At 39.7% G+C, this 18,536-nt stretch overlaps 1 protein-coding gene across 4 annotated transcripts in view; it reads right to left on the bottom strand.

Annotated features, from left to right (window-relative positions):
- Positions 1 to 2,333: 2,333 nt before the first annotated feature.
- The window catches only part of LOC6594809 (calcium-activated potassium channel slowpoke), a 44,828-nt gene continuing 28,625 nt past the window's right edge, over positions 2,334 to 18,536 (bottom strand). The window contains exons 13-26 of one of the 4 annotated variants that reach the window (XM_026984505.1): positions 16,911 to 17,023; positions 15,640 to 15,798; positions 15,495 to 15,571; positions 12,549 to 12,620; positions 8,454 to 8,528; positions 7,580 to 7,612; positions 7,320 to 7,509; positions 6,615 to 6,680; positions 4,723 to 4,900; positions 4,147 to 4,654; positions 3,796 to 3,932; positions 3,532 to 3,674; positions 3,249 to 3,468; positions 2,334 to 3,183 (exon numbers count right to left, since the gene is read on the bottom strand). In XM_026984505.1, coding sequence (XP_026840306.1) covers positions 3,046 to 3,183; positions 3,249 to 3,468; positions 3,532 to 3,674; positions 3,796 to 3,932; positions 4,147 to 4,654; positions 4,723 to 4,900; positions 6,615 to 6,680; positions 7,320 to 7,509; positions 7,580 to 7,612; positions 8,454 to 8,528; positions 12,549 to 12,620; positions 15,495 to 15,571; positions 15,640 to 15,798; positions 16,911 to 17,023 — 2,109 coding nt within the window. In that variant the 3' untranslated portion in view covers positions 2,334 to 3,045. Of the gene's footprint in view, positions 3,184 to 3,248; positions 3,469 to 3,531; positions 3,675 to 3,795; positions 3,933 to 4,146; positions 4,655 to 4,722; positions 4,901 to 6,614; positions 6,681 to 7,319; positions 7,510 to 7,579; positions 7,613 to 8,453; positions 8,529 to 12,548; positions 12,621 to 14,794; positions 14,831 to 15,494; positions 15,572 to 15,639; positions 15,799 to 16,910; positions 17,024 to 18,536 lie in introns of all 4 variants that reach the window. The other 3 variants (XM_026984502.1, XM_026984504.1, XM_026984506.1) reach the window with 3 other exon arrangements.

Below are 18,536 nucleotides of genomic sequence, written 5' to 3'. Positions count from 1 at the left end.
TGTACGTGTATGTGAGATTTCTATAAATGTAATGCCTAGTATATTCATTTAAAAATTATGTTTAACTTTTGGGTTTTCGCTACTCCTCTCACTGGTTGTCTATCTCTTGTTATTTTAGGATTGCAAATGCGGTTGTTGTTAATCGATTTAATATTTAGTTTTAAATTTAGCATTAACAATAATGAACTTCTTGCCACGATATCTAGTCGTCTTATGTTTTATGCTAAGCTATGCTATGCTCTGCCCTTCATTCATTAACATTTACACCTGACTAATTCCTTTTCCTTTACCTTTACGTTTACGTTTACTTTAAATGGAGTTTAAATGTTTTCTCACATTGCACGGCTACATACACGTTTACATAAATTTCGAAGGCGCATAATATTCACATATTTATTTAAGTTTACGTTCTGGGTAAGCCTAGGCTACACAAAAATCCCCTACAAATCAGATACAAAACGATAATGAACTCGTTATTCTCATTCACTTATTTCCCTTACGTTCTCCCCTTTTGGTTTTTGATGTATTAATTTTAAAAGCTCGAATTCGTTTTACTTAAATTTGTTATTGGCTAATCATGGGTGGAAACAAACCTAATCATTGAATGCTGCTGCTGCTGCTGCTGCTGCTGCTGCTCTGTGCCGTGTTCTTGTTACGCTTCTATTACGCTGGTATTCGTATTACCCATTTTTATCGGATGAATGCTATCTGCTTCGGGTTGGCTGATCTACATTTAATGTGATTTCTATACGCTTTGGCAGTGTTTATCATTTGAACAAATTACATACAAATTTATGGTACCTGGTAAACTGGTTGCACAACGAAACGATAACATATCCGAGATACTATCTGGAGTTACTTTATATAGGTATATTTACAGGCTATGTACAAAAAACAGAGCGTTACCCTTTTGGCGGCTCGAGCGCAGGTGCGTGAAAGATTGATAGAAGTTCGTTTAGATTTACAGATCGGAGAAGGAGAAAAGTCTGAGAAAAACGGAGAACACAGAACGTTGTCGTCCTTCGATTTGGTTTACCGATTGTATCTATCAAAAATTGTTTAGAACACCACAGATGCTGCTCGTAAATCGCTGGTAAAAAGCGCACACATTCACATACTCGTACACTAAAAAATATTACTAACTACGTTTTCATCAGCTGATCCTGGCACTCTATACCCCTAGGTATATAGTTGTACTCTAGATTGGATAATTTGAATGATTTGAATGCGCTACTTACAGTATTTTGTTTTGAGTATTTTGTGTCTATGTGTGTGTGTGTGTTTGTAGGTGAAAATGTAAATGTGAAAAGTTTTTGAATTTCGAATTAGCAAAGTTGAAGTCTGTCCCCAGAAGGAGATGACGTGTTAAGTCGAGTTAAAAAGCATTAGTTATGTGTAATTCTTCTAGCTTCTTGCTTGGGTAGTACATACATACGTATGTAAGTAGTCCTTTCTTTATAATCCTTTGCTGAAACAATCTCTGGCCTAACTCTGGCTTTTACCTGCTTTCTAGATTCAATAAAATATCGTATTCGAGTCGAGCTTCGTATTGGTAGTTGCTTTTGCTTTAAGTGTACGAATTAGCTAGCTGATTGTTGGCCTTTAATAGTCGCTAATCAATATTTGTGTTTAGTTATACTTTTAAAGTTAAATGATTACAGTATGACTCGCTCTATATAAATCATTTTGCGCATGCTCAGAAACTTCTAAATGCAGTTTTTGAATTTGTATGCTGGCACAACAACAATTCGTTTAAGCCTCATCGCCCTGTATGCAGGGTACAGGGTACAGCATACAGGATACTGGATGTATCATCTCTACCTCTGCTCGCATCTGTGTCTTGTTGAGTTCTATGTGTGTTTTTTTGTTATGTATAAATTGTTGCGTAGTTGCTGCTGCTAGTCTGCAGCTTAGAGAAAGACTCTGAGACAGTTGTTGGTGTCGGTGAAAGTACATAGATTGTGTCTTGTGTTTGTTTCGTTTCGTTTCGTTTAGTACTTAGACCTAGTTTTAGTTGTAGTTTCTGCCAATCGATCTGGTCTGGTCGATTGGCGGTTTTCCTTGTTTAATGTGTAGCTTACCTCACTAATGGTTCCCAATTGCTTACGTCACACCATTAAGATGGATTTTTCGTTTAGAATTGATCGATTAATTCTTATGCAATGATAGCGCCATGAACTGAACTCAAGTGTAAATCAAAATGACATGAAATAAGTGATTAAAGATGACTAAATGTAAACTTTAATTTAAATGTAAATGATTGTTTAACGAACTAACGAATACGTAAATACATACCCATCGATATAACTAATGATTGTTGCTTCAATAACTAAATCGAACAGGGATTGATTGGTATCCAAATCATAAACTCAACGCGTAAACAAGAATATTTTATTGGGGGCACAGAAAAGATTACAAAATAAGAAGGATAATAATAAAGTGTGTAGCAGATAAACCAATGCAAAGTAAGAGTAGTGGTAAAATTATAAATATAACTACGGAGAATAGAATAGAATAAAATAGAATAGAATATAGAATATGTTAATTTCAAGGTTCTAAAAAGGCATACGGAATGATGTGGGAAGCAATCAGTTGGCAATTGAACGATGGATAACGGGGATGATGTTCTGCTCCCCTGATCTGAATTAATGCCCCACATATATGTGGAGGCAGGCGGCGCTACCGTTGACGTTGCAGTTGCTCTGGCGTTGTTCGGGCTGTCTCTTGATTGTTAATTGGGATGGACAAAGTACATCGCGTCGCATGCCTCCACACACATGAAGGGACAGAGCAACACACCTGCTGGCACCCAGCTTTTTTGGGGGATTTCTAACTAGTTAACGCTTTTGATTTCAGTTTTGTACACGGTACAATCGATACATACAAATATGTCTTTGTTGGGGTTTTGTTCGTTTTGTGGATCGAATCTTATGCCAATAGTTCTATAGATAGGTGCCAGAAATGCGATGCTCTGCTTTCAATGATCTTCTCCACCGTTCAAATGTACGAATAAGGACCATCAGTTAAGGCGCTACACAGTAACAATCAAGAGTTATCATCCTTGTTGGAGCCGCCCCCTCCGACCCCGGAGCCTTGTGTGTTGGTGCCGCGTCCGCCGGCGGGTGCTCGCACCGCTGGCGGCTTGTACTCCAGCCCCGGATCGAATTGCATTAAAACGAATACCTGAAAAGTGTCCAGCAATGTGTGTATTTCGGATCAAATGATCTGTCGTGGAGCTGCTGTCGTACCTGATCTGTTGGCAGTAGTGAAAAGTCATCGGGTGGGTTGGTTATTACATATCGTTTGCTGCTCGCATCACAGCTGGAGCTGGTGTCCCGGAACCGGTACAGGCCTATGCACAGCATGCCGTACGACTTGAGGGCGGCCACGAACAGATCCCCGTACTTGCCGCACTCTCCGAACTGCGCCAGCGGGCCATCGTATAGGGATATCTGGCCCACTCGACATCTTTGGAGTATAACCATTACTTTCAGTTCATCGAATGAGGTAAAAGAGTAATAGCAAGCTCACCTGTCTCGATTACTCAGACTCTCCACGGTGCTGTAGCCACCGCGCAGGCCGGCTCCCTCGGCCAGGATCAGCTCCAGCTCGGGTGTTGCTCCGCCCGTGATCAGTGAGCGGATCAGCGTTAAGGCGTTTTGATTGAAGTATGTCTGGGAAAGTGTGGGTAAGAACATACATATATAGAGGATCAAGTGAATGGGGACACGGTCAGGAGACAGGTTGCTAAAGAGATTCCAGAATTCAGAATCACTGCTTAAAGCGAGACATTACCGTGGACATCAGTGAGTCTAACACACTCACAGCGAAGGCTGTGCCGCAGGCAAAGGGCTGCGTCAGATACAGCTCTGTATCTGGATCATCGTCGTCGTCTTGATCGAGAAACTGCACGTTACTATCATTGACCAGTTCTTTAAACGACAACCAACAACAAAACACACACACACACATGTGTGGGTGTAAAATTAGTAAAGCACACACCTCAACGGAATCGGAGGCGGGTGAGGCTGGCCAGGACACAGACACATAAGTATATACCCCAATTCCGCCCAGCCGTGGACCTGGCCAGCCTCACATTCGTTCGGTCGTTCGCAAACTCAGCCAAGTTAGTGCGATGCAGTTTACCTGTAATCATGGGCACATTGGCGCCATACACTGAACCGCGACGCTGCAGCACAATCGGGCTGCCGGCGGTCGCGCTCAGGTTGTCGAACTCCGGGCCGCGCTGGCTGAGCACGCCGATCGTGTCATCGAAGGTCATGGCCTTGATGTTGAGCGAGGCGAGGATGGCCTCCTTGTCGGCCAGCGTGGGATCGTCGTTGCTAGGAACTTTGGCCGACAGTATGCAGCACATATCACACAGATTGACGTTGACCGCCCGCAGGTCGGCGCGACTCAGGGGCGAGCCATTCAGCACCGATATCTTGGGCAGGTTCTGCAGCATCTTCCACTCTCGCCGGATGTAGTCCACCGATCCCACAATCACCACATGCTTCAGCTCGTGGTAGTGGAAATTGGACGCCCGCAAGGGCATCACCAGATTCCGCAGACCGATCAGCGGCGAATCGGGATCGGCGAACAGACAGACGACCACATGACCATTCAGCACTGTCATGGCCGCCTGGTTGCGATCCTGCACATAAGAATATGGTGAGTAATGGTTCAGTAGGTAGGATGCAGTAGGTTTCGATTGGGTCTTACCAGTATGCAGTCTTCTAAGCTCTTTGCCGGACTCCAGTGGAACATGCCCGTCGAGTCGTACTTCATTTCGGTCTTCTCGAAATCAAAGTCCTTCGACTGGTCGTCCGCTATGCCGGCGGGCAATGAAACGCCGCCATTTTGATTCTGCGTGCCCGTGCCGGAGCTGCGACTCGTCGGCCTAGAGTCAAGTAAATCGATAGAGAATTGGTTTAGCCATGGGGCAGTCTGTGCTGTTGCGCTTTGTAATCGCTTCGATCGTAATGGGATTTGATTTCAGTTTTATCAACTTTTGACTTGCATATGCAGATTATCAACCAATTCAAAAACAAACGCTACATCCAAATGCAAAGTGTTCTTCGGAAACGCTACGAGTACGTGTTTCGTTCAAAAAAATTATGTGAATACTTCAATACGAGTACAAGTACTTGGAGCATATTGAATTAAAAATGTGTTCTCAACATACGTACGATAGTTAAAGATAGAGAGTTTACGTTTACATAGATAGTTAGATAGATAGTTACGATAGTAGATAGATAGTTAGATAGATAAAGTACGAGATAGAGAAGAGCTTGTGCTAATAACAAAAGTCTCGAAATGAATGCGAACAAGAATATGAATACGAATCAAAATCAATCGTTCAACTACTCAAAACTCCTCGACTGACATCCGGCGTGGGTGAGGCGGCGAGGATCGGTCGATCTTGGGTGTTCCGAGTGGTTGGCGATCTCCCTCTGGGTGTGTGGTGGTGGTTCAGGTGTACGGCATGCGCGAGGGAGATGCCCAAAACGATCCATACGCCTCCCCGTCCGCCGGACTCTGCAGTCAATGTACGGGTAAACTACAGTTCTTGAATGATGTTCGTAATTTTTAAAGAAAAGAGAAAAAGTAATGGAAAGTATATGGTACACAGGTGCAGGATTTGACATAGAGATGAACACGATAAAAAACACACACAACAAACAGTTCGATATATAGTATGTATATTTCAAATGATCAGAGAAGGCGAGAGAGAGAGAGAAAGAGCGATGGTAGAGATTTGCACGTATGCTTTATCCGTTCTTAGACAATCAAATCGGAATACGAATTCAAAGATTAACCTATATCTAATTAAGAGCTAAATAACTTGGCAAGATCTCCTTGACGTTTGTGTGATGAAAAGAGTAAGAGAAATGGCTCTGTTTCAAACGTGTTCCCTAAGGTTTGGTTTGATTGTACTGTTCCTCCATATATATATTCTAATATGTCTTTAAATACAAAGACTATTGAAAGAATACACAGCTTGGTAGAAAAAGCACATATAAGCACAAAGAGTTTTATGATATATGAACAATGGCTATTCACACATTGAATTATTAGTTGTTTATTAGTATTTAGCATGATTATTTGAGTACAGTTAGAAGTTAGTGGCACAAAACACTGCAGATAGGAAAGCTGGGCCAGATGTTGGGTGTTAGTAGACAGAATGCTTGAAGGGGTTATGAGTATGAGATGGTCAATGCTGGGTTAGTTGAAGATGCAAAAACATTCATGGGGCACGCACACTCAAAAATAGACATATTCACAGAGAAATCTATAGACACACACAGTCAGACATTCACGCATTCAGATACAGATACAGATAGTACAGATACAGATACAGAAGACAGCGACATGACAATAACGACACAAGTTTAGTTAGGTTTCGTTAATTTTAGTACGAGTATTTGATGGAATGGCATAGCTTTCAATCGATCAATATCAATACGAGTATCAATCAATGTGTGTTAAACAAAATGCGCATAAAATGTAGTTAGAATAAGTATTAACGAATACTAGGTTATAGTTTAAAAAAGGCTTTTGGCTTTTTTAGTAGTTTTTGTAAGTTAAATTTCTAGGAAATTATGGACGCATACATGAGCTTTTTAACTTCGTAAGCAAGTTGATAGCCCGCATAAGGGTTAGCATCATTCTCTGGTGGCCTGAAACAAAATGTTGTTCGTTTTTATACATTTAGACTGGTTAAAAGTTCGAGTAATTATTGTGTTTTTTGGTTGGTAATTTTGGTTTGTTTCGTTTTTGTTGAGTTGAGTGAGTGATAGAGACAGTTAGTTAGTGGAGGTGTTAGGATTGGTTAGTTAGAGAGCATTTACATATGTACGAGAGACTTATTGACGAACTGCCTGGTACCTATTGGTTTTCGTTTTCGTTTTTGATCTAATTCTTTTTCTTATTCCTATTGTTCTGTTCTGTTGTTGTGTAAAATGAAACACTTAAACACAATAATCGTAATCGAATGGGTTTCTCTTTCGGTTTGCTTTTGCTGTGGTGAAAAATGCAGAACGGAACGTAACGCAAAGGAAAATATTGAAAATCAAAGTTGATGCCTTGACCTATATAAAGTGTGTTCATTGATTTTTGTTGGTTTGTTGTCTTTGCTCTTTTGCTTATGCTCGATTACCGATTACCGATTGCATTGCTATATTGAAGTTAACAGAGTGCCGTTTATTTGTGATAAATATCTGTATATATTTTTGTTTATAGATATATATAGATAGAATTGTTGGCCCTCTTCCCCATGGCCCATGTACAGTTCCCCGGCTGCGTGCACCCCCACTCACCTGTTGTACTGCGACGGCGATATTACTTGACCCTCGACCTGCCGGCTCACATTCACCGTGGGCTTCACCTTGTTCACCTGCTTGCCCGCCGCGGCAGCAGCGGCGGCTGCAGCAGCCGTGTTGTTCATATGATGCATGGCACCTGTACCGTTGCCAGTGCCATTAGGACGGCGCACATTGCGATTGAGTACTGCAAGAAGAACATTGAGTGGATTATATATTTGTATTCGATCCATTCATGGCTTAAGTCTGGGCCTTACGATTCGTATCTTCTCTGTCACGTGTGATATCACCTGTGACAAGTGAATTGGCATTGGCGTTGGGCGTTGCATTGGCGTTGGCATTGGCGTTGGCGTTGGCGTTTGCAGAAGCAATTTTTTGGAGAGAGACCAGAGAGAAAGAGCAGACGGCAATCGATTAGTAAGTTCCATAGCAAACGGAAGGAGGTGCTGGTCAGAGTGTGGAAGAGATACTCATTGGCTTTAAGTATTAGTCAAAGTTAATCAGGAAAGGTACTTTTGAGCCGCGTGTTGCATTTTGTTAAGGTTGGTTATTGGTTCTTAGTTCTGGGTTCTGGGTTCTGTGATCTGTGATCTCTGGTGTGTAGCTTGCGACAGTAAAAAACAAAGTTCTTAACAAGCAGATTGGTTATACAATTGAAACAAAACATAAAGTAGGAATGCTTTAAATAGACATCGATATGGTTTGAATTAGATTCAAATATGAGTTATAGGAGATATATAGCAGTTCATTAGATAGATTACATTAACCAGTTACATTAGCAGAGAAACGAGTTCTGGATCAACAAAAGACAACGGATTATGCAAACAAATATCTAAACAAATTGGTATGGGCTTTACTTGTTCTTTTTTTATCGATTGGATTGGATACTTTTCTTATCGTATGAGCTGAGGAATAAAGCAAACTGAGGCATACGGAAACGGAAACGTAAGCGAAAACGCAAACGGAAACGGAAACGGAAACTCGAACTGAGATTGAGTGGATAATGTGTGTGTGAGTGAGATTGTCGTGTCTGCCGTTCAAAAAAACCTTTCTCTGGCATTTTCATTGACTTATACGATACTGAGTGGTTCGGTACGGTTCGGCTTTCTATATTGTGAGACGAGACTTTACCCGATACAGATCCACGCACATGCACCCGCTTGGGTAGCTCTGGAGGCGTAAATGTGGGTGCAGGATGGTGTTCATCTGTAAGATATTGTGATTTCGTTATGGCACAGCTTCAATAAATCAGATTCTGGGTATATGTATTTCTTTAATTTTTTTATTTTTGCTTTTTGTGTGTTATTTATAAGGTAATGCTTTTTTATGTGAAGCTCATAATTTGCTTTTTGAATATACATTTTTTTTTTTTTGGTTTTGGTTTTGTTTTGGGGGATATAGTGTTTGTTTTTTGTTGTAAGAACTGAAACAGTAAGAGTCTGAGTTGGTTGGTAAAAAAAAACACGAAAATTGAGAGAAAATCATATTGAAATTAGTCTGACTGTGGGATAAACCCAGGCGAAACTGTACGAACAGAAAACAAACTAAACTTTTTTTCAACCGAAACTCAAAGAAAAGTGTTCAAGATGGTCGGGGGAAATGGTTTTTCGGGATTCACTTTAGGGTTTTTGCTTTATAGTTATTGAACAAAACATGCAAATAAATATGAGTTGGAACAGAACTTGTGATGGTTATCGTACTTATACAATATATACAAACAGTTACACAATAAATATATATATATATAAGTATTTATACAAAGACAAGGCTAAGCAAGCAGGAATATCGGAGGAATATTAGAGGGGGGGGATTCAAAAGCAAATCGATTAAAGCTTGAAGCAGTATTTAAGCAACACGTTCGACTAAGTGCGGACTACAAGCTGAGTAGCAAGATGGGCAATTGTATATTCTCCATATCATTTTTATCATTAGGCATTGGTCTCAGTTGATTTCGGTTTCGGATTACGAAAGCATTTAGTATGTAGTACTTAGACTGCTAGAACTTCTAACACCCACTGAACGGAACAACTTCAAACGATCTCTCCAACTACGAGTTGCACTAGCTATGTTGACCACTGGCTCTGCCATGGGGCTGCATTAAACGATATTCTATATTTTGTTAGCAATTTAACTGCACTGAATTTGGAATTTGGAATTTGTTGAGTTTGCAATGGATACTTCCTCCCTTTCCCTTCCTTTTTGTGGCTGGTGCTGGGGATGGGAGGAGCTAGCTGCTTGATTGCCGCATTCTTATATTTTGTAGGTGTAGGTGGTAGGTTCTGATCGTGGCTCTAATCATTCGGCTTCAGTTGCTTTGCTTTGCTTGTCTCAAGACATTTGCATTTATTCATGTTTTTTTTTAATGTATGGTAAAAGAATAACTTAGATATGTATGTTAACGTTAGGACTAATTTCACAGAGTTGCCTCAGAGAAAACCCAAAAGGACTAACAAACCAACTGAAAAAAGAAACTAAACCAAGATACAACACAAATCACGTGAAATGAAGAGAAACGTGCACTGGCACACCGTTGAAGGAATTGGTAGAAATTCTAATTAATTTAAATCAAAATGGAATGTTTATCAATCAAATGTTTAGACGATTACAAATGCGATTTGATTATTAATTCTTTTTTGTTTTTTTGGTTTTTTTTTATTCTTTGGATATACAAGATTTTGAGTTAGTTTTGACTTACTTGACAACGAGTATTCATCGTCTTCTACACACACACACAGAGACATATAAATAGGAGTATTGTAGTTGTAGTAGTAGTTGATACGGAACACGAATGTGTGGGTAGGGGAGGAGTACAATAGAAAGATGATACGTTTACATATATAAAATATATATATATATTATTGAAAGGAACACAGCTCCAGACGAAGAATGTTGAGTGTCTTATACATATTTTACAGAGGATGTGAGTGTAATGGTTAAGATCGGGGTGGAAACGAGAAGGCTGTTGTTGTGTTTTCATGGGGTGTACGTGTGTGTATCGCATGGCTGTTTGGCCATGTTTTAGATACGAGTAAGAGTGTACATATGTTGTCCTAAGATACGTGAGCAAATGGGAGTTGTACCACGCATACACGATAGATACTATACGATACGATACGATACGATATGATAAATACAACACGGTACAATACAGATAGTTAGATAACTTTTGTACAAAATACTTTTACGACATACGATATTTATGTAGAATTAAATGATGTATACCAATACCTCGTATGGAGTATGGGTATGGTATGTATAAGTACGAGTGGTATGGATTACATACGAAAACATAACTTTAGAATCGATTATGAGTTTTGAATAGTACGAGTATTCGAATAGTTAGCTGAATACATAATTGGCTCAAAACTTAGTTTGGTTTTTTTTTGTTGTTATTTTTTTCTTGACTGTACTACACACACACACACGCACACTAAGGTTAAAGTTGATTATGAAAAAGTACTGAATTACTAGGAACGAGCGAGTAGAAACGAATACTTTTTGTGTGAGTCTGAGTGTGTGTATGTATGTATCTGTGTGACTTGATGTGTACACGGAAGGGGGAAGGTGGAAAGGGGGGGTCACTGGGCTGTGTTTGTGTGTGTTTGAATCTGTGTCCCGACTGGGATTGATTTTCGATTGTTTGGCTAGCTGATTGATTGGCTTGGGTCTGTTTGGACCTGAAAGTACTGCCTGTGCAGCAGAGCAACAGCAATCAGAGTTAGCAAGTGGGTTGGGCTCTTAGAAGAGTTAAGAGTAAGTGTTTAAGTAAGAACGATCAGAGGGATCGTTCTGTTTGTGTTTGGGTTGGATTCTGTTGTGAATTTGTATGTTTCGTATGCTTATTCGGTTACAGTAGAGTAGAGTAGAATAGAGAGTAGAGTAGAGTAGAGTAGAGACAGAGTCAGGAGATAGAGAGAGTAGAGAGAGAGAGAGAGAGAGTGAGAGAGTAGAGAAAGTTATACGTACTTGCACGCCCAACCATTTGTACGGCTCGGACGCCTTTCCGGAAGGTGGCCACTGTTTTTTGTTTCATGAAAACAGAATTTTATAGGATTTGTGTGAATAGGTAAATGATGGTAAGGTAATGATAGTTGATCTTCCAACATATTCTCCTTCAATTTCATGTTCACCTGCTTTAAAAGCATTTGAATATCATTCAAGGAACCAATCAAAATATAACTTAGGCAAACTTAAAAGTAAAAATTACGCTAATAACCAAAATTACATAATTAAATCACACGGCACACGTTGTACTTGAACTTTCGGTAAATATATGTTTAAATATTTATATGTGGCATGTAGTTCATGATTATAAATAGATATATGCAATGTATTCAGAGAGTACGGACTATATATGCTTTCTGTTTTTTTTGTATGACAATTTACTCGCGCTTCTCGGGCGAACCAAACCAGAAATCGTGGCAAAACTAATTAAATCTATTTTAAATGTTATATTTATACTGAGTACGATATAGAGATAGAGTAACAGAACGATAGAGCGACAGAAAGGTCTATGGTACAAACTGAAGTCAACTTTTGAACTGAAACTGAATTCCTAGTGTTTGAATTCCCTACACATCGTCCACATCTTCGATTGTTCTCCCAGTCTCTAGAGTTTTGCGGGGTTCGGTTCTAGGCGGGTTGGGTCTCTTATGGCGTTTAGCAGCACTTAGCTTTTCTTGGTTTTTGGCATTAACTAAAGGCACACAAACGCTGACAGGTTTACATCAATTTAGTCATTGGTTTTAGGTTTCCAGGATCATTAATTAATTAGCGAATGTTTTTCGTACTTTGGTTCTGATTTTAATACCAATTTGGCGGGCCAAATGTAAAGAGCGCATTCCAAGGAGGGCTATAGCCCTGCAAAATCAGTTCGTGATGTCAATTGAAGAGAAAATGTTTAGGAACGTGAATGGTTTAGGTTTTTAAAGATATCAACGGACATGGGACAACGGTAATCCAACAAGATATATGAACGATATTTTATCATCTCAGTTCTTTGCAGGAGTATACGTATCCCCTGATCCCTTGGAAGACACTCAATTAAATTTTAGATTTCGATTAGGTTAGGTTTAGCAGCAATAAATAAATCGTTTGGCATGGTAGAATATAGATATAAGGATATGGATATTAATATTTTATACAGCGCCGAAAATTGTAAATAGTTTTTGATTGGATTTTTGGATTTTGGTTTCGTTTTTTGTGGAAATGGTTTTGAAAGCGTACCCTCCATTGTATTCATCACCGATGTGATGCCTTGGTTGACCATGCCCGTCTGCATCATAATCATGCCGACATCTGGAAGATGGTATTCGATTTGGTATTCAAATAAACTCACGCACAAACAGGCACCCAAACTAATGCATATAAATATAGACTCGTATATGGATATGTATAAGTCTGGATGGAGTGTTAGGACTCGGGAATTGGATTAGAAACTTAAGCTCTAGGCGCTACAAATTGGCGAATGGCACTTTCACATTCACAGCTGCAGCACACGGAGTCCGCTTCTCGGTCAAAGCCATAACGCATCCAACGCAAAATCGACAAAATTGACAAAATTGACAAAATCGGCAAACTCGGCCAACTTACTAACTACTTAGAACATTTGCAGCTAAGATCGTAAGGTTGTATACAGTTTGAGATTAAGATTCATAGAGTATATTGTAGGTATAGTTTGTTCAGGAGTTACGCTACATACATAGAAACCAAATACATAACATTAGGTGTTGTCTTTGGCAACGGCAAAGGCAACGTCTGGTTAAGTTCTTTAATCAACCTGCTCTAAAGTTATTTACACATTTTCCTTGGGAGTGTCACTGCCACTACTCTCGTTTATATATGTATGTACAATCGCATAATATATTATATATTTATAGAGATTTTGTGAGTGAGGTGAGTGCCACGCCAAGAAGACAAAGTAAAAGAAATTAGTTAAAAGGGTTTTTGGTGAAGACGGCGCAGCATTTCAATAACTTAGGTCTACGGGCGAGTATTTAAAGTTAATTTAGTTATAGTTGTAGGTATTAGTAAATCAGAGTATTATAAATCAGAGCTGGATGCTGCAAAAGTGAGTCAAAATCGATCGAAAATAGAGAGTATATTCGTTTACAAAACATTTTCTTTTTTTTCGTATGGTGATGGTGTAATAAAATGTAAATCGATTTCTGTGCTCGGTTCCATGCACTTAAATTGGTTCTGTTGGATTCGTTCTTTTATGGTTCTCAACACATAAGTATAAAGTACAAAGGATTAAGAGGGAGTTACAGAGACAGACAGAGAGAGAGACAGATAGATAGAAGGCGAGTAGAAGCGAGACAGACTGTTAACAAAAGTTGTGCAGTTTTGAATGGTTGATTTTCAGATGTTAAGTTCTTGGAATAATTTTTAAAAAATATGGAAAAATTGTAGCCATGCCCTTTAGAATGAAATACAAAGCTGTCAAAAAGGGTTCAGAATATATCGAAAAATTGGTTTCCATTCCATTTACCCACTTCTTAAAATGCAGAATTTTGGTATTCGACTCCTAAACAGATCAGAGTCAGTCTCTTCCAGATTGTATTTCATCAGGGTTGAAAACAAAATACACTTTGAAAAACTCAAAATCTGAAGTGTCATCTATCGTAGTTATATACTCTAATGGTGGGTGGGTAGGGTAGGTTATGGTTAAAGGAAAGCGAAGAGTTCGGGTTAACATTTCTTGCTGGTTGTGGCTGGTTGTTGCATTAATGATGAGAGTAATCAAAGAACTGGGGTTGCATATCGCACAAACATATTTACAAGTCGATGGATTGGGTTCAGTTGTCCAGGGAAGCCATCAAAGGGGTATTTATGGATATATATGTATATATTAGATGTCGTTATATATGTGAGTGTGTAATCGTTTTAGTTAACTGTTACTTGGTGGATTATATAGAGGCGCATGTCAAAACGAAACAGTGACCAAAAAATAACTGCACGTGGGCTGGATAAACGGGCAGGACGGCAGGACGGATGGCACATTGTTCAGATATAGAGGTTGTTTGTATGTGGTCTATGGACAGGGGTCGGAGCGCACAAGGCTGGCAAAACGGGACATTTTGCATTGAAAACATGTTTCAAAACAAACCAAAACGAAATACAATCCAAATCATATAAAACAAAACAAATAATTGATTGTTTTGTGCTCTTCGGTGGTGGTGGTGGTGGTGGTGAAGGTGGGTGAAGTGCTTTAGAGGGAGATATCGGTTCGGGTCTGGGATACGGAGGGACCTTCATTTTGCTGTATTCAATGTACAAACAAAAGAAATTGGAATATGCAAAATGTACTTTATACAAAAGTTGGAATTGTAATTGGAATTGGTATTGGTATTGGATAAAACTTCATAAACTGAGAAGTGTTTGTGTTGGATTTGGTGTTCTTGTTATTGTTCTGGTTAGTGTATGTTTTATTGGTTGTTGGTTGGGTTATACGGTGTTGTTGCTTGATTTACCTAAGTCATCAAATTTGCTCCTGGGCTGAACAGTCACTGTGGGACAAAGTTATGGCATTGGTTGGTATTATTTTGTATTTCATTTGATACGGTTTCGGTTTTGGTTTTGATTTAATTTGTTATGTCATGTGGCAAGTGCAGCGCACACACACACCGATATACGTATAGAAATGTATAGGTGTGAGTTGCATGGGCAATTGCAGTTGCAGTTGCAGACATGCCAATGGATATTGTTGTTGCGATTCGGTTATACATAGTTAGTTGTTGTGGTTGTTGCAGTTTTTGGTTTAGGGTTTTCGAGAGCGAAGGCCACACGCGCCAACACACATACATAATAAATATATAATAAAAGAACATCGATATAGATATATTTATAAGAATATTCGAGTAGTAGTTTCAAGGTAGAGTAGTGTTTAAAGATATTCATAAGAGTCATATATAGTATATTAAAAAGAGTATTGAGAGAGCGCCTTATACCTAGAATCTGCCCGTGCCTCAGCTAGAAAGTTCTTACAAACTAGATTGGAATGCTTATTATTTCGGTTTGGCGTTTTTCAGCTCTGGCTGTCTTCATAACGTTCGATTCACAAACGAAACAATCAAATCAAATACATATTAAAATAAAAACCAATAAGTTAAATTAAGTACTCTACTAGAGATAGAGATATCGGGTGGAATATTGGTACAAGGGTTTGCTTACAGTTTTTGCATTTGCATTTCTTGATCAGCGTCTCGTCCTTGATGTCCTCGTGGCAGGCTTTGCAGTAGAACCAGGCACTGTGGTTGCACAAGAGAACACAGATTAGTGGATCTACACACAAGTATCCGACGTCAGGACCTCTTACCGCTTCACCTCATCGGCGCTTTGTGCTATGAAAAAGCCCTGCGTGTTGGCCTGAATCTTGGCCCCGCGCGGGTTAATCGAAATTTTGCTGTCCACACCCTCCTCGGCTCCCTTGATCTCGATGGCGAGCAGCAGCAGCTTCAGCTTGGAGAAACACAGCCTAAACGCGGGGGAGAACGGGTGTCCATTAGTGCCCGATAGCCCAGATAGCTCAAGCTTATTCTAGAATTGCTTTACAAGTATTGTAATTGAACCTAGTTAGTATGCTACAAAAGTGTAGTTGAACTCTCTCAAAAACATGGCATGCACATTGAGTGTGTTTGTGAGTGTGTGTGTGTGTTGTGTGAGCGTGTGGGTGTTTGAGTGATGTGTGTTCTGGTACATGTGTGGGTGTTTGTGAGTTTTTTGTGCTTTCAAAGCGTACGTACACTGTAAAAAAAGGTGGCAAACAATACAATTGACGAGCCAAAAGTTTCGCATGCTGCGCAAAATGCTTACAGAAATCAAGTAATCCTATGCAAAATGCTTAGAAAAACCAAGTAATGCTGGGCAAAATGCTTAGAAAAATCATGTAAAATGTGGGAACAAATGTTAAACAAAAAACAAGACTACAGACGCAAACACATAAGTGGTCCATTGCCAACTACGTAACAATACACTAGGGTACACTCTAAGACGTTGGGGACAAAAACGTTACACTATGCACATGCAATGAGTCGGGAGTTTCGATGGTGGAGTGGAGATTGAGATTCAGAAGTGGAGTGGAGTGGTTCTGGTGGAGGTGAGCGCCTTGACCAGATGTTTCAGGTGTCCGGAGCGGAGTTCGGTGAGCAAGCGATTACGGTTGCGGATACGGATGCGATGTGAGCCAATTAGAATGAGTACGTGTATAATATACAGTAACGGGTTGGATTCTGGATTGTGTTACGGTTAAGGTTACGGTTACGGTTACGGTTTTCGATTCACTTGCGCATGAGTAACTAGGTATGGAGGTAGTACGAGAGTGGTCTGGGAGAGTTTCGGGGTAGGCGACAAAAAGTTGAGTTGTTTGGTTGTTTGTTGCGAGTATTATGAGGAAGGAGAGTAAATCAAACGGAATCGAATTCAAGTTGATAAATAATGGGAAAAAGAATTGTTAAACAAACTTATTTTGTACAATGCAAAAAGTTGTAGTAGTAGTAGTAGTAGTAGTAGTAGTAGTAGAAGTAGTAGTATTTTTTATACAGTTTGCATATAATTTGGTTTCGCTAATTTCTCATTTTGGAGTCTTACTCGCTGGCTTGTGGGAATGTCATGCCGGTAAATGAAGGTGATAGGGTTTCGGTGTACATCTCACACCCTGTACCTTGAAGATAATCATTTTGCCAGGCCTGTGTGTCTGGTGACTGAAAGTTAGAAAATGGTTTTGTTGTGGTTTGCATTTAGTAAGTTCGCTAAAGTAACTACGTGGCGCATTTTTTATCATTTTTTTATCATTTTTTTTTGGTTTGTTTGTTCGTTTTTGTTTGGTCTGTTTTGTAGTGTGGTTTTGGGTGGGTGGAATGGCCTAGAGTGGACTCACTGGCTTACTGGCGCTGGGATACATCTTACACTCATCGCATAGCTGGGCAGGGGCTATGGGTCTACGGCACACAGTTCAACAGCTGGCGAGGGTCTGTGCTGGCTGAGTGGTGGCGTGTCTCTGATTGTGTTTCTTTCTGTGTGTGGGGGGAAGTGCTTGTTTCTGGGTCAGGCATTGCATACTTTGGCTTTGGCTTTGGCTTTGGCATAGATACAGATACAGTACAGATACAGTACGTTGCGCACGCTTCGTGATGGACTCAGTTCTCTGATCTCGGCATTCTATTCTTTTCGTTTTTCGTTTTTTCTGTACACCTCTGGCGAACTTTACTTTACAGCATTGAAGGGGCACGAGCAGGGGGTGGCGGACGGCATCAAGACTCAACCGAACCGAACGTGTGTCAAATGAGCAGAAAACAAAAGCGTCAACCAAAACTATCAGAAAACCAAAAAAGAAAAACCAACTTGAACTCAAATGCACGCTGCAAAAACTTAGAATTGTTTTTAGAGATAGATAGAGATAGACAGAGAGAGAGAGAGAGAGAGGAGGGAGATTCAGAGCGCTCCGCTCACATCGATACCATACAATTAGCGATGTGTGTATGTGTTGGTGTTGGTGTTGGTGTTGGTGTGTGTGTGTAATCGTGTGTATCTGTGTGTGTTGGTGTCCTCAAATAAAGAGTCAATAGAACTGCCACTGGACAGCTTTCGAAATTTACTTTTGGAAAATGAAGTAAAAGAAAAACCATATTTTTGTATTTGCAAACACTGAAGGCATTTTGAACACTTAGAACACTCAATTACACAAAGAATTAGCTTGAAACAACGACTAATTTTTCATAGTGTATATGTGTTGTGTGTGTGTGTGTTTGTGTGTGTGTGTGTGTGTCTGTGTTTGTGATTGTGTCTGTATGGAAAGAAAAAACATAAACTAATTCCACTGGCAGGCACATTTACACACTATAACACATTAAGATCGGTGTAAACGTGCCGGATTTTTGTCGTTTTGAGGAATACAAAAATGAAAACAGATCGAGTAAAAAAGTTTTACAACGACAATCAGAACTGAGTGGAAAACAAAGAACAATGTGTAGTGTGAATTGTCTCTCATGGGTTGTACAGGAAGCTTGATTGTGATTGGATTATCCCAGAACATATAGGCTCCAATCACAATGAAACTTCATTTTGTATAAACCAGAGAAACGTGTGTAAGTTTTTCTTATGTTGTTCATGGTGTACAATATTTTCTTGTTTTAGTTTTATAATTTTTTTGTTTTTTTTTTCGTTCAACGCTGCACGATTAACAAGTAGTAGAATAGAGTAGTAGTAGATACGGAT

This window comes from Drosophila persimilis, unplaced genomic scaffold, assembly GCF_003286085.1.
Source record: "Drosophila persimilis strain 14011-0111.01,24,50 unplaced genomic scaffold, DperRS2 tig00000000-arrow-pilon, whole genome shotgun sequence".
Taxonomy (NCBI): Eukaryota; Metazoa; Arthropoda; class Insecta; order Diptera; family Drosophilidae; genus Drosophila; species Drosophila persimilis.
The sequence above is the reverse complement of the archived record's forward strand: the minus strand, read 5'-3'. Positions and strand labels throughout refer to the sequence as shown.